This window comes from Pelophylax lessonae, assembly GCF_965119305.1.
Source record: "Pelophylax lessonae genome assembly, chromosome: 7".
Taxonomy (NCBI): domain Eukaryota; kingdom Metazoa; phylum Chordata; class Amphibia; order Anura; family Ranidae; genus Pelophylax; species Pelophylax lessonae.
The window spans coordinates 164,856,430-164,869,760 of record NC_138774.1 but is presented as its reverse complement, the minus strand read 5'-3'; the positions used below and the strand labels follow the sequence as shown (position 1 = coordinate 164,869,760).

General features: G+C 39.5%; 1 protein-coding gene across 5 annotated transcripts in view; it reads left to right on the top strand.

Moving 5' to 3' along the window:
- The first annotated feature begins 601 nt into the window (after window positions 1–601).
- Window positions 602–13,331, top strand: part of GRIA3 (glutamate ionotropic receptor AMPA type subunit 3) — a 427,883-nt gene continuing 415,153 nt past the window's right edge. For 3 of the 5 annotated variants that reach the window (XR_014225478.1, XM_082263156.1, XM_082263157.1), the window contains exons 1-2: window positions 602–1,071; window positions 1,974–2,132. Coding sequence is in view for 4 of the 5 variants with exons in the window: in XM_082263156.1 (XP_082119282.1) it covers window positions 981–1,071; window positions 1,974–2,132 (250 nt within the window). In the remaining variant the exon portion in view is untranslated. The remainder of the gene's footprint in view (window positions 1,072–1,973; window positions 2,133–13,331) is intronic. The other 2 variants (XM_082263155.1, XM_082263154.1) reach the window with 2 other exon arrangements.

The window sequence follows — 13,331 nt, the reverse complement described above, 5'->3', positions numbered from 1 at the left end:
TGGCGCTGATCCAGCAGCAAATATTGAACAGGGTGCTTGTACAGAAGTCTATCAACCTCTGTACAACCACCCTCCCCAAACATGGATGGATCAGCCAGATTTCGATCCTTAAATGGGCAGCTTAAAACAGAAAGTATGTTAATGGCAGGATCGCCAGGATACAATAAATGGAGAAAATACAATAATTGGGCGATAGTCAGTAGTGCTGATCCAGCATCAAAAATCAGACAGGGTGCTTGTACAGAAGTCTATAGGTAGATCAACCTCTGTACAACCACCCTCCCCAAACATGGATGGATCAGCCAGATTTGGATCCTTACATGAGCAGCCTAAAACAGAAAGTATGTTAATGGCAGGATCGCCAGGATAAAATAAATGGAGAAAAGTGTGAAAGAAAGAAAACAAATTCAGGAGCAGCAAGCTATTGTTTTATGTTCTAGGTCCTGTTGATGCTTTGTAATGATGAGAGAAGTATAGAGCAGAATGGGAGTGTAGAGCTGACAAGGCAGGCTGGGACCTTGGTAGGGATGATTAGAGAAGCTCAGTCTTATGATTGTCTATGGATGATTTTGGGGCTGTCCAGCCATGAATGGGTTAGCCCGGCATCCACGTGAGCCTGGTGTGCTCCTATTGATCGGATCTGGGCAGACTAATGCAGAGCTTGTGCTTTGCAGTGCTTGTCGGGGCTGCAGTGAGGCTGAGCACAGCGATGCTGCTTTAACTCCACGTCAGATCAAGTTTGATCAATAGCCCCCCTGCTGGTCCAATTGGAAGAGCCTTATTCATCTCATCTCGTTCCTTTTCTCTTTCCACTACCTCCATCTTTGGGAAAAGTCCTCGGCTTGTGTGATTTGTAGATCGCAGCCAATGGAACTGTCCAGGGTGCTGTAATCAGACGAGGCGAGGGCACTGCTGCTCCATCCCAGCCGGGGCTCTGTCAGTTTCGTTTTAGAAATTGCATTTTTTGGAAGGCTTTGAAAATGGGGCAAAACCTGATCCGGACTGTCTGCCTTCTGCTGCTGAGCCTGGCAGGGAAGAGCTTCGGAGGATTCCCTAACACCATCAATATTGGTAAGTCGCTGCTGCTGCTGATGCTGATGCTGCTGCTAATGAAGATGATGATGATGCTGCAGAAGCATGCATTGTTTTTTTTTAGGATGATTGCAGGGGGGGCTCATTGACATTTCACCTCACCACCATCACAGCTGAGCCTCTAGTCTAAGTTCTCTATACTCAAGGGAACCCTGTCTGCAAGATGTAAATCACCCCAAAATGCAGAATGCACCCTCCATGTTTGCATGTTTCAGGATGACATAACTGAAAGCACTGCATGCATAATGCAGATAAAGCCCAGATTAAGATATATGATGTCAGTACAATAGACTGAGTCAATGCAGCTTTGTATCAAAGTAGGAAAGGGTTTGCAGTGGTCTCTGCTGCCTATGGGATGCACAGAGCATCAATTTGATTCAGCACACTGCAGAAAAGTTAGACTAGACTTGTGTGAAGCAATGCTCACCCCCATTCATGGGCACTCTGCTTTTTCAGCTTTCATTGGCAGGGGGCATTACATGTTCTTTGTAGTCTGAATGTAGGGATAAAGGGCAGTATGTAAAGAAACAGTCTTCCATTCACATACGTCTTGCTCCTTGCTGAATAGCTTTGCCGGTCTTGGTCTTGATGGAAGCTGTAAAAGAACTGGAGTCAGCAAATTGTATTAAAAGAAAAAGACAGAAACACTACAGCAGAATTAAACACTGCTGGGGCTTAGAGGTAATTCATGTCTTAAGGGGCCAGGGCATGGAAGGTAGCCAAAGGGTTAAAAAAATGCATAAACTGTTGTATCAAATTCTTTCATGCTATACTGGGCGTCATGTAACATAAATACAAGGTTTGCTGTTAGGGCTATTATTACTTTTATTGTTATCTGCTCCCTGCCTTCTACATTGGTCTCTTCTTTTGTGTTTTAATAGGTGGGCTTTTCATGAAAAATACAATTCAGGAACACAGTGCATTTTTATTTGCTGTGCAGCTGCACAACACCAACCAAAATAACACAGAGAGGCCCTTCCAGCTGTTCCACCATGTAGATCACTTAGACTCATCCAACAGTTTCTCAGTGACAAATGCATGTGAGTACCTCGTCCTCCGGTGGCATCCAGTCACTAAAGCAATTGTATGTAGGATAAGTTTATACCCATGGAATGCATGACGTGCTTTTTCTATGCTGAAAATGCATTTTTTGAATGACAATGTTATGTGTACACTGTTTTCCCAAGCCTATCAACAAATATTACATTGAAATTTGGTGAAATTAGGAAAACTTACATGAAGTGGTGGTTAAAATGTGATGTCAGTGTATAGAAATGTGATTCTATATATAGTGTAGACTTGTTGAAGAAGAGACTACTACTTACATCTTTTCTATGCTATAGATCTAAGTTTTACTTGTTTTTAATGAGGAGCATTCAAATCATAGACTGCAGAGAAGAAGAAGCCAATCTCTCTCTCTCTATCTCTCTTTCTCTGCCCCCCTCTCTCGCTCTCTTTTTCTCCCCCCCCCTTCTCTTTCTATCTCTCCCCCTCTCTCTATATCTACCTCCCCACCTCCTCTCTTCCTATGTCTCTCCCCTCTCTCTATATCTATCTCTCTATCTCTCCCCCTCTCTCTATATCTATCTCCCCACCTCCTCTATCTCTTCCTATGTCTCTCCCCTCTCTCTATATCTATCTCTCTATCTCTCCCCCCCTCTCTCTATATCTATCTCCCCACCTCCTCTCTCTCTTCCTATGTCTCTCCCCTCTCTCTATATATATCTCTCCCCCCTCTCTATCACTCTCTCTTCCTCTATCTATTTCCTCTCTCTATATCTATCCACCCCCCCCTTTCTCTTCCTATATCTCTCCCCTCTCAATATATCTATCTCCCCCCTCTTTCTTTCTATATCTCTCCTCCTCTCTCTATATCTATCTCCCCCCTCTCTCTTCCTATGTCTCTCCCCTCTCTCTATATCTATCTCTCCCCCCTCTCTCTCCCTCTCTCTTCCTCTATCTCTCCCCTCTCTCTATATCTATATCCCCCCTCTCTTCCTATATCCCTCCCCTCTCTCTATATCTATCTCTCTTCCCCCTCTCTCTCTTCCTCCAACTCCCCCCCTCTCTCTATATCTATCTCCCCCCTCTCTCTTCCTCCATCTCCCCCCTCTCTCTATATCTATCGCTCCCCCCCTCTCTCTTCCTTTATCTCTCAGCCTCTCACTATATCTATCTCTCCCCCTCTCTTTCTTCCTATATCTCTCCCCTCTCTCTATATCTATCTCTCTATCTCCCCCTTTCTCTCTCTCTTTCTTTATCTATCCCCTCTCCCTATATCTAGCCCCTTCTCTCTTCCTATATCTCTCCCCCTCTCTTTATATCTAACTCTATATCTCCCCCCCCCTCTCTCTCTCCCCCTCTATCTCTTACCCTCTCTATATCTATCTCTCTATCTCTCCCCCTCTCTCTTTCTCTCTCTTTCTGTATATATCTTTCTCTCATTTTCCCCCCACTCCTTCCCCTTTATGTCTTGCTCTTTTTCTTTCTCATTACCCCCCGCATCTCTCTCTCTTCTCTCCCCCCCCCCATTCTTTCTCTTTCTTCCCCATTACCCCCCACTCCTCTGCCTCTCTCCTCTCTTTCCTTTTCTCTCTCTCTCATTCCTCTTTTTTCCTGTTGCTACTTCTCTCTTTCTAGCTGTGTTTCTTCTTACACTCTATTTTTATTTATTCCACCTTCTTACTGTCTTTTAAGATTAAGATCTCCTTCTCTTTATGCCTCTCTGTATTCATCTCTCTTGTATTCTGTCTTCTAAATTTCCCCTAGTCTCCGCTTCTCTCTTATTGCTGTCTCCCCTTCTCCCTCCCCCCCCCCCCCCGACACACACACGCACACACAGTTTTTTTTTTTTTTTTCCTATCTCTCACTTGTCTTTCTTCCCTTCTGTGTAGTGTAATATAGGCATGACTTGTGATGTGAACGCATCAAATGCAGCATTTACAAAGCCTGAATTTGCAATAGCATACACAGGGGAACTGGACATTCTGTTATAGCTTGCAAAAATTTCAGTGCATGAGGGCATGGTTCTAAAGACTATACTAATGAATGATCCAAATGTAAGGAAAACCAGGACCTTGTGGTTTATAGCATAGCATTTAATGAGCTCTTCTTTGCAGGGCTTGATATGCTTCTGTGGGCCACATAAAATAATAAGTATGCTGGGGAAAAATATGTGTGAAGTGCTGCTGAATACAGTCTCTCAGGAGCAAATTTATATCACGGTTTCTATTGTAAAAAAAAAAATCTGTATGTTTATAGACAACTGTTACCCAGTCCAAAACTGAATTCAGCAAAATGTGGAATAGCAACATGCAGATTTTTGTACCTTAAGATTCTTTTTAGTAGACCAGAGGGACTGTTTTTATTAGAGGATGCATTAATTACACATTTACCTACTCTGATTTTAAAATTAAAACTGAGCCATGCACATAAATCAGTGTAATAAGCCATCAAGTTTATTTACCAAGTTAGTGCTGATTGGCTGCCTTAATTTATTACTCATTGTTCATTGGATTTTATACCTTTAAATCATTCTGAATGACTTTAAAAACAAAATAATCTATGCCAAATTCTCGATTGCTCTTTTATAATGTGTGTTGTTTTATGTTTTGAGCTTTTTTTTTTTTACATAATATTGAAAGTGTGTGCATTTATGTTATTGAAGCACTTCAAATACTAACATCTTACAGCTGTAAGCATTATCAAAAATATTTCAGTGTCCTAATTCCTAAATGAACCCCTTACAACGTCCAGAGCTCTCACCAGTTGATAAAACACAAGTATTTAACTAATACATAAAAAAAAAAGTTCTTTAAAAGTTCAAACATGCACAGAACGCCTACACAATTTGCAGTCTATTGCTCTTTTTTCCTCAATGAATGTCATTTCAATCAAACACTTACATTCCTTAATCCTTAATCAAAGTAATCCCTTCAAGAGGTTGGCTTTCTAACACCATTTCGCAAATATCAATGAATGGATTAAATTTAAATGCACAAAGCCTTTACACTTAGTTGTCAGTAATTGATTTCAATCAACAATATTTCGCTATGGAAATAAAGGAAATTACACAAGGCAATTCCACACTAGTTTGCAAGTGTAAGTGATGGAAAGATATTTAAGTGTAGCTTTAGCAAAAGCAGAAACCAGCAGGATAACAATGATTATTAAATTATTAACAGTGGCGTATTAAACATTAACTCGGGATACTGTAAATTTTATGGGATGCATTTGGTTAGGCTTGAAAAAAAAGATAACAGTGTTTATTAATTTTAAAGCATAAAACAGGCCAAGGCATGTGACCGCTAAGGGTTACAGCCATACAAAGCTTTCATGGTGTCAAAGTGTGTGCTTTGAAGAATGAAAAGCATTAATTTCCAAATGTCAGAAAGCTTTTACTTTTTAAAAGCAGAAAGTAAAAGGACAACCCAGCATGCAGTCTCCTAGTATGGTAAACTTTATTTATTTAGAAAAAAAAACGAGTTTCAAGATACCACCCTTAATTGTACACTGTGAATTTCTAACGCATAAAATCATTTGTCCTACTTAATGCCTTTTCTTAAGAGGGAAACAGAGAAGCATTTTGCCTTTACTAGAGGAAGGTCACTTAAAAGTGATTGACAGGGCCCCCAAAATGATGTAGTTTGTTCAATTTAAGCCTGCTAGAGAAAATGCTGCTCTCAAGATTTAGAGGGCTCCTGTGTCCAAAGTAATGAGATGAAGCCAAGAAAGTCCTGCAGCTGTCCCAGAGTAAGCAGCTCTGATTCCATTTTAGTGCTGGATGCGTTCTTAGTTCTTTGTAAAGAGATCAAGCTTTGTATGTTATAAGCTTGTACTTAAAGGCCATGTTGGCTTCTTGATAATAATAGTATATGATGTATTAAGGGGCCTAAAATTTCTCCCCAAAATACCTCGCCATAATTACTCCAAGGAGAGACCTAAAAGGCATTTTTAGGGTTTTATACTCATTTATATAGATATTTTTTCTCCAGCAAATTGCAATATGGAATAATTTACATCAATCCTTGCCTCCAAATGAGCTAACACTTCACTTTCACAGGTCATACATCAGTAGAGTCAATGCAGGAGTAGCCTACTGAACCATGTTTTAGGATTGCCAAAGAAAGCCTGAAGGTCTCTAGCAGGTCTTTGGCACAGCACATAAAATTCATGCAGATAAGCATTACCTGCTTCGAGGACAATGGGAATCAAACAAAGGTCCCAAATATGAAAAAGGGAATGCTATCAGATGTATTGCCATAAGCATGCCAAACAAGCTTAAAACAATATAGTGATGAAAGGGTAGGGTGTTGGCGCCATTCACATATTCACATATAGTCTCCGGACTATAATTTAGGGAGGCTGCAGCCTATATTTTATCATTCACTATTTATCAACGTATTATACACTTCTTATATATTTATATATATATATTTTTATATATCCTCCTCCTTTTTATCCAATTAGAACATTAGCGCGGAGTTTTATATCTTTTAAAACAATATAGGACTCATTTAAAAAAAAAAAAAGAGAGATCAGTGATGTGCGGTAATGAGCTGCAACCAATCAAAATCCGCTTTAACTAATCGACCTGATTTTATCTGCTTTACATAAGCTGCTGTTGGTTTTTCTGCAACATTACTTATACACTGTTATGAAATAAAGTTATATATAAATCTATCCATCTAAATTTTTATATTTGATCTATCTTTCTACTGAAATTCCCATGTACGCATAAACACAAATCCACACAAATGTACATTCCAAAACCCACATTCGTGCGCTCCATAATGATGACAACCTATTCTCATATCTGCTAGACTGTTTGTTTATGAAGACACATTATTTTGCCAATATTGTACATTGATGTCATTTACTGACAATCAAGATGCAGTAGATGCATGAGACAAATATAGACTGGCCTAAGTGAATAATTGCAGTGCAATAGATAAGGCGTTTCACTGCAGATAACAACTTGGTGACAGTGCCAGAATTAATGTGGATTATGTTAAGGTTGCTTAGATCAAATTTTATTGAAAGAGCCCGCTTGTGTTTTTATGCTGTGCTGTTGTAGTGCATTCCACTACATCTCCTCAGCCTCTGCAGTGTCAGCTCATTAGCACACAGATCTCATATCCCCTCTCTGCACTGTCATTGCAAAAATTGCTGTTGTACACCTTTACAGTCAGCTATGCTCTTGAATTACGCTCTGTTTGCAAGACACATTAAGGGGAAAGAGCTAAAGAAAAACAAATGTAACCTTAGAGTTATTTGCTATTGAATTTTGCTAACAAAGCAGTACCAAAAAGCCTATTTTGTTCATTATTGCTGAGGCTTTGGGCAGATTAGCAAGGAACTGTATGTGCAAGAATGGCTTCATTCATCCAAAAATCGAGTTGGCAAAATGTTCTTAGTCTGCAGGCAGCTTTTGACAGCTTTGTTTTGTGTACCTGAAGATTTACTACACATGTAACCATATTTCTATTGGGGGAAATCATTTCAAGGAAACTTATACATGAGTTCACGGATAAAAGTACATAGTAATGGGAGTTGCTCAGAGCAGATTGAAGAGGATTTATGATGCCATACATTGATAACATATACAATTAAAATACCGCTGATGTTAGCTAGCAATACTAGTGATTTTCTAAATGCTTATACCATTCTAAATGATGTTACCTGAGCAATGACGTGTATTTGTGAGTCTTAGATGTGCTGGTTATCACACAGACCTCTGTCATCATTAAGTATGAATCACACCAAAGCAGAGGAGAGCTGGGGTTGGGTCAGGGGGCATAGGTCCCCTAAGCCTGTACTAATCAGATACAGTATGTTGGGAATCAGATTGGGGTCCACTGTCAGTGATACATGCTAGGCACTATATAGCAACCTGCTTCCCATTCAGACCTGTGTCCACAGCATGAGTGATGTCTCCTAGTACCACCTTCCTTTGGCATGTGAATGAATGCCAAGAGACGTAAAGGAAGACACTGCTGAAAGGTGTAAAAAGGTATTACAAATAAACCATGACCTTTACTAAAATCCACCTTTTACCATGTCAAACTTATTGCTGCAACATAATGACACACTTTGCATGGTACACTTTCTTTAGCGTACTTAACCACTTGCCGACTGCCATACGATTATTTATGTCGGCAGTCAGCCCCTCACAGGCAAAGTGACGTAGATCTACGTCACTAGCCTGTGAGGGTCTAGGGAGTGAGTGCGCACCCCTGGAGGCGTGGTCACGGACCCCCCCGCGCATGTGACCGGCGGACCCGATGTCCGCCGGTCACTCGGCGATCGTCGCTGCAGAGGGAGAAAGGCAGGCGGCTAGTGTAAACAAGCGCCTGTCATTCTCCCCTGTGTAGAAACAGTGATCATACAGTTCTACTATGTAGGACCGTTGATCACTGTTCCTACAGCTCAAGCCACAGCCAATCACAGTTAGAATCACGCCCCTAGGGACACACACCACCCCTCCCTCTCAAAAAACTTAACCCCATCACTGCCAGTGTAATTTTACAGTAACAGTGCATATGTATGGCACTGATTACTGTAGAAATGTCACTGGTAACCCCAAAAGTGTCAAAAATGTCAGTCAAGGGTCCGATCTGTCCGCCGCAATGTCGCAGTACCGCAAAAAAAAAATCGCAGCTCGCCGCCATTATGCGTAAAAAAAACAACAAAAATGACAAAAATCTTTCCCTTTGTTAGTAAACGCGATAACTTTTGCGCAAACCAATCAAAACACGCTTTTTGCGTTTTCTTTTTTACCAAACATATATAGCATAAAACAAATTGGCTGAAAATGTTAAAAAATGTTGATTTTTACATATTTTTTTTGGGGAATTTCATATAAAAAAAATGTGAAAAATATTGTTATTTTTGCAAAATTGACGCTCTTTTTTTGTTTATAGCGCATGTGATAAAATACCACCAAAAGAAAGCTCTGTTTGTGGGAAAAAAAAGGACATCAAATTTGTTTAGGTACAGCGTCACACGACCGCGCAATTGTCCGTTAAAGTCACGCAGTGCCGAATCGCAAAATAGGCCCTGGTCAGGAAGAGGGTAAAATCTTCCGGGGCTTAAGTGGTTAAATTTGAGTGAAGTATTATTTATTTTTTAGCCTCCCCCCCCCCCCCCCCCAAATTGCTAAAGGTTTCCAGTCCCCTGCTTCAGGCCTTAGTGGTGCCATTGTCTGAACATGCACAGGCATGGGTGGCCTCAGTCAGGACTAAGGACAGGGCTTTATTCTGACCACATCTACTAACCCCTGAAAGTCACACAGTCTGGTGGTATAACATTAGAGTAGAAATTTACGCTTACTTTACACTTGTCACTTATCAAGACTATTATGCATAAAATGAATACAAAATATAGTCTGCAAGGAAAATGCTTCACTAGAGGATTGTGCGATTAGCACAACGAGTAGGAGGCAAGACTAACGTGTGAGACGTGGAGGTCTAGGGAGATACAGAAAGTAGAGATAGAGAAAGAGAATGAAAACAGAGAAGGAAGGGAGTGTGGGGGAAGCGAGAGAGAAGGACGGAATAATTACAATAGTCTTTAATAAAATGAGAACAGAAATGGAGTGGTTGCCATGGGCAAGTCTTAGTTTTCATTTAATGTAACTCTTAAGGAGTAAGTCTACTCATAATGTCACAATGTTTGCAGTTTTGAAGGTGAGCTGTAGACAAACAGCTGGCAGAGGATTAGTATTTCTGTGTATAAGGTTATGAGATTTACAAAGCTATGGCAGCACCGCCCAGTCTGGCAGGGCAAAAGCCCTGATATTTTTCTGCCCCAGTTAAGTTACATTTAAAGGCCTTGTCCCTTCCTCAGCATATAATTGGGCAGTAAATGATAATCAGCATACTAACCTGTCACTCTGCTATCTCCTCCTTTCAGCATTTTTCTTGTCAGCACATTAAATGATTTGGCTTTTTTTACTACTCTTTCCTTTGTTACTGCTGTGAAGTGCCTGAAAGAGGTTGCTGCCAGTCAAGAAATATATACTTTTACTGCCAATACATTTAAAGGGTAACTCCACTTTCATGGTAAAAATAAAATAGCAAATAAAGAAAAAATAATATACAGTAGCGTATACTGTATATATACTGTAGCGTATACAATTGTTACACAAGTCATATTGTAATTGAATAGTATTACAAATTACCTTTCCTTTTCAATCTGCAGCTCTGTAATTTTCTGAAAATGCAATGAAATATAGCTACCTGGAGGTGTTCTGTACACAGAATGTGTACAGAACACCTCCCAGAAACGACTATTCCTGCTTCTGTAATTGGCTCACTGATTTTCCCAGAAGTCTTCACTAAGGTACAAGTCATTTCAGGCATCCCCTGCAACAAATCATTTTATTTTTGGTCAGAAACTTCCAGTAGTAAATCACGGCTAAAGGGCTGCAGGCCCAGCAGCTTTCCTCATTAGAGCCCTGCAGGTGCACAGCTTATTAATACTTAGGAATCCAACCCCTATTAGACTCACTACATGGATACAGACAAACACAGGCATTTGTTCAGAATAACAAAATGAAGAAATCTGCAAAATCCATGTAATGTACATGTTAAAATCCATGTAATGTACATAGATCACCCAGAGGGGGGTGTTTTTTTCTCAACAAAAGTGGAGTTACGCTTTAATGATATATTAATAAATATAGAGCTGTATTAATCTGTGTCTTTTATGTCTGCCTGGTATTTAGATTTAGGTAAATGTTAGAGTATTAACCAACATAACATTGTCTTGATGAGTTGATAAGACCTCTGTGTTTGAGTTATAAGGTCTGCACTCCAGAGTAGAATGGTGAAAAGGAAGCAATTAAAAGAAATTGCAAAAACTAGGGAAAGAGAAAGAAGGCAGGAAAGGTGATGATGGAGGAGGAGATAAGAAGTAAAGAAGAAGTTGATGAAACAAGGACAAAAAATGTCAGTTTTTTCTCATTAAGCATTTATTACTGAACCAAATAACTGAAGTAATTTGTACTAGCCATTGCTAAGCAAGTCTGCTAATAATTACAGCTATTTTTATTTATGTTGTTATCAATACCACATGAAGATGTCTATATATGCATTGGGTATTTTCACAAATATACAATATACCTATTATCTTAAACTGCCAATAGATATCAGAGGGTAGTAGGATGTGCAGTAAAAATAAGAATGCCATAAATTAATTCCAGCCTGTCAGCAGTCCGTAGCCAAAAGTTGGTGTTTAAGTAAAATCGAAGGAAAGGGAACAAGATGAATAGCACAGGTATATGTTATTAGCACTGCTTTTCTCAGGTAAAATAGACTAGATAACCAGAAAGTGTACTGGGACTCTGCAGGTACAGAATGGTTTAATTACCACCTCTGCTGCTCCACCCTGAAATTGCACATAAGCACAGACACAATAAGATCTGAGATTCTTCCCCATCCCCTGGTTGAAAAGACAAGGATCAGGACAGGTTTCCTGACTTGCCCATTTAATATGAGTATTTCTTTCAAAAGTAGTCTACTGATGGCTGTGCACAAAACCAATGGACATAGAATCATTGTCCTGATGTCATAGCCATGGGTAGCTTTATATTCTGATACCTCAACTGTACTCAGTCCTTTTTGTAAAATTAGATAGATCCACATGCTCAGAGCTCTTGACTTTTTAATCCTGTAAGGGACAATAGAAATAGTTTTTCATTGGCCAAACTCCACATACACTAGTTGGTAAGGCCACCATAAAACTGACTCTTTCAGTCTCAGTTATTTGACAATTAGGTGGCCTTTAACGATGGGTGAGTCCTTCTGGTGAATTATGTGAGATGGTTATATATATATATATATATATATATATATATATATATATATATATATATATATATATGATATGAGATGGTTTTATATATATATATATATATATATATATATATATATATACAGGGTTGCTATGACAAATAATTGACTGGTTTTACTCCCTCTCACACATTGCTGAATGTTATAGTGTATGCAAATACATTTTTGTTTTGAATAGAATTGGAAAAATGTATCCCTCTATTTAACCAGGTGACCATTGCCAATGAGACAGAAATTGAGAAAAAATCCAAAGGTTTTGAGTGGTTACTAGGGCAAGATGTGTGGGAAGATTTTGAAATGGGAACATCTGTGCCCGTGACAATTGTTTGAGATGGGAATCATGTTTATTTTGAAGAGATTGTCTCTCTTTTCCTATTTTTTATGGCAGGAAATAAAGGGAAACTACCCTGGTGGAATACATGCAAAAAAAAATAATCAGATACAGGTTTTGACCCTTTCCTAAAGCCAGCCATACATGGATCAAACTTCGGCCAGTTCAACAGGGATCGGACGAGTTTCGATCCAAGTATGGGCAGGCTGATTGTACCCAAGTCAATTCATCAATTGACTTGGGTACATCCAGTTAGATTTTTCCGCATACGATTACTGCCAGAGACTATAGCTAGCAATAATCATTGTATTTTGCCACCCGTGAAGGCCCCTCCCTGCCAGCAAAATACAATAGTTCTGCGAGAGGCACTCCCCCATCATCAACACTGACTGTGTTGATGGGAAAATCAAGCAATTTTCTTTCCTTCCACCCATGGTTGCCTAACATTTTAAGACTCTATTTAGCCTTCGCTTTAGTGATCCTTGCTTTAACGCGTGTGTAAATAAATGCACATTATGTTGTGTGTTAACTTGCATTGTGTTGAGGCAGCACATTCATTATAAACGGACCTCCAACACATGCAACAGATCAAAAATGTACATGAACCATTGTTTAAGCAATGCAGCACAAAACAGAACACAGTATGTACATTGTGGTGCATTGCCCTCTGCTGTACAGTGCCTTGGGGTGCTATTTACAATGAATTACACTGCAATGCACCACACGCAGAGCTGGTGCCTTGCAAGGCATTGTGGTAATGGTGTGGATAGGGCATAAGGAACTTTAAGTAAAATGGAAAATTATTCAATTTGCTTTCTAAACATTGTGCCCTTTATTCTTCATGTATTTTTTATTTCGTCAGACACCCATTTCTTATATATGCTGTTGCTAATAGTCTAATAATGCAAACAGCTAAAGCCTGACTATTGCTGAAAATGTATAAGATTAATCATTATGATTGCATACATAAATGATTGCATTTAACCTACAAAATCTATATTCCATCTTTTTCATTGTAACCCCTTTTGCTTGGGTCTATAAATAACATCCGGGAA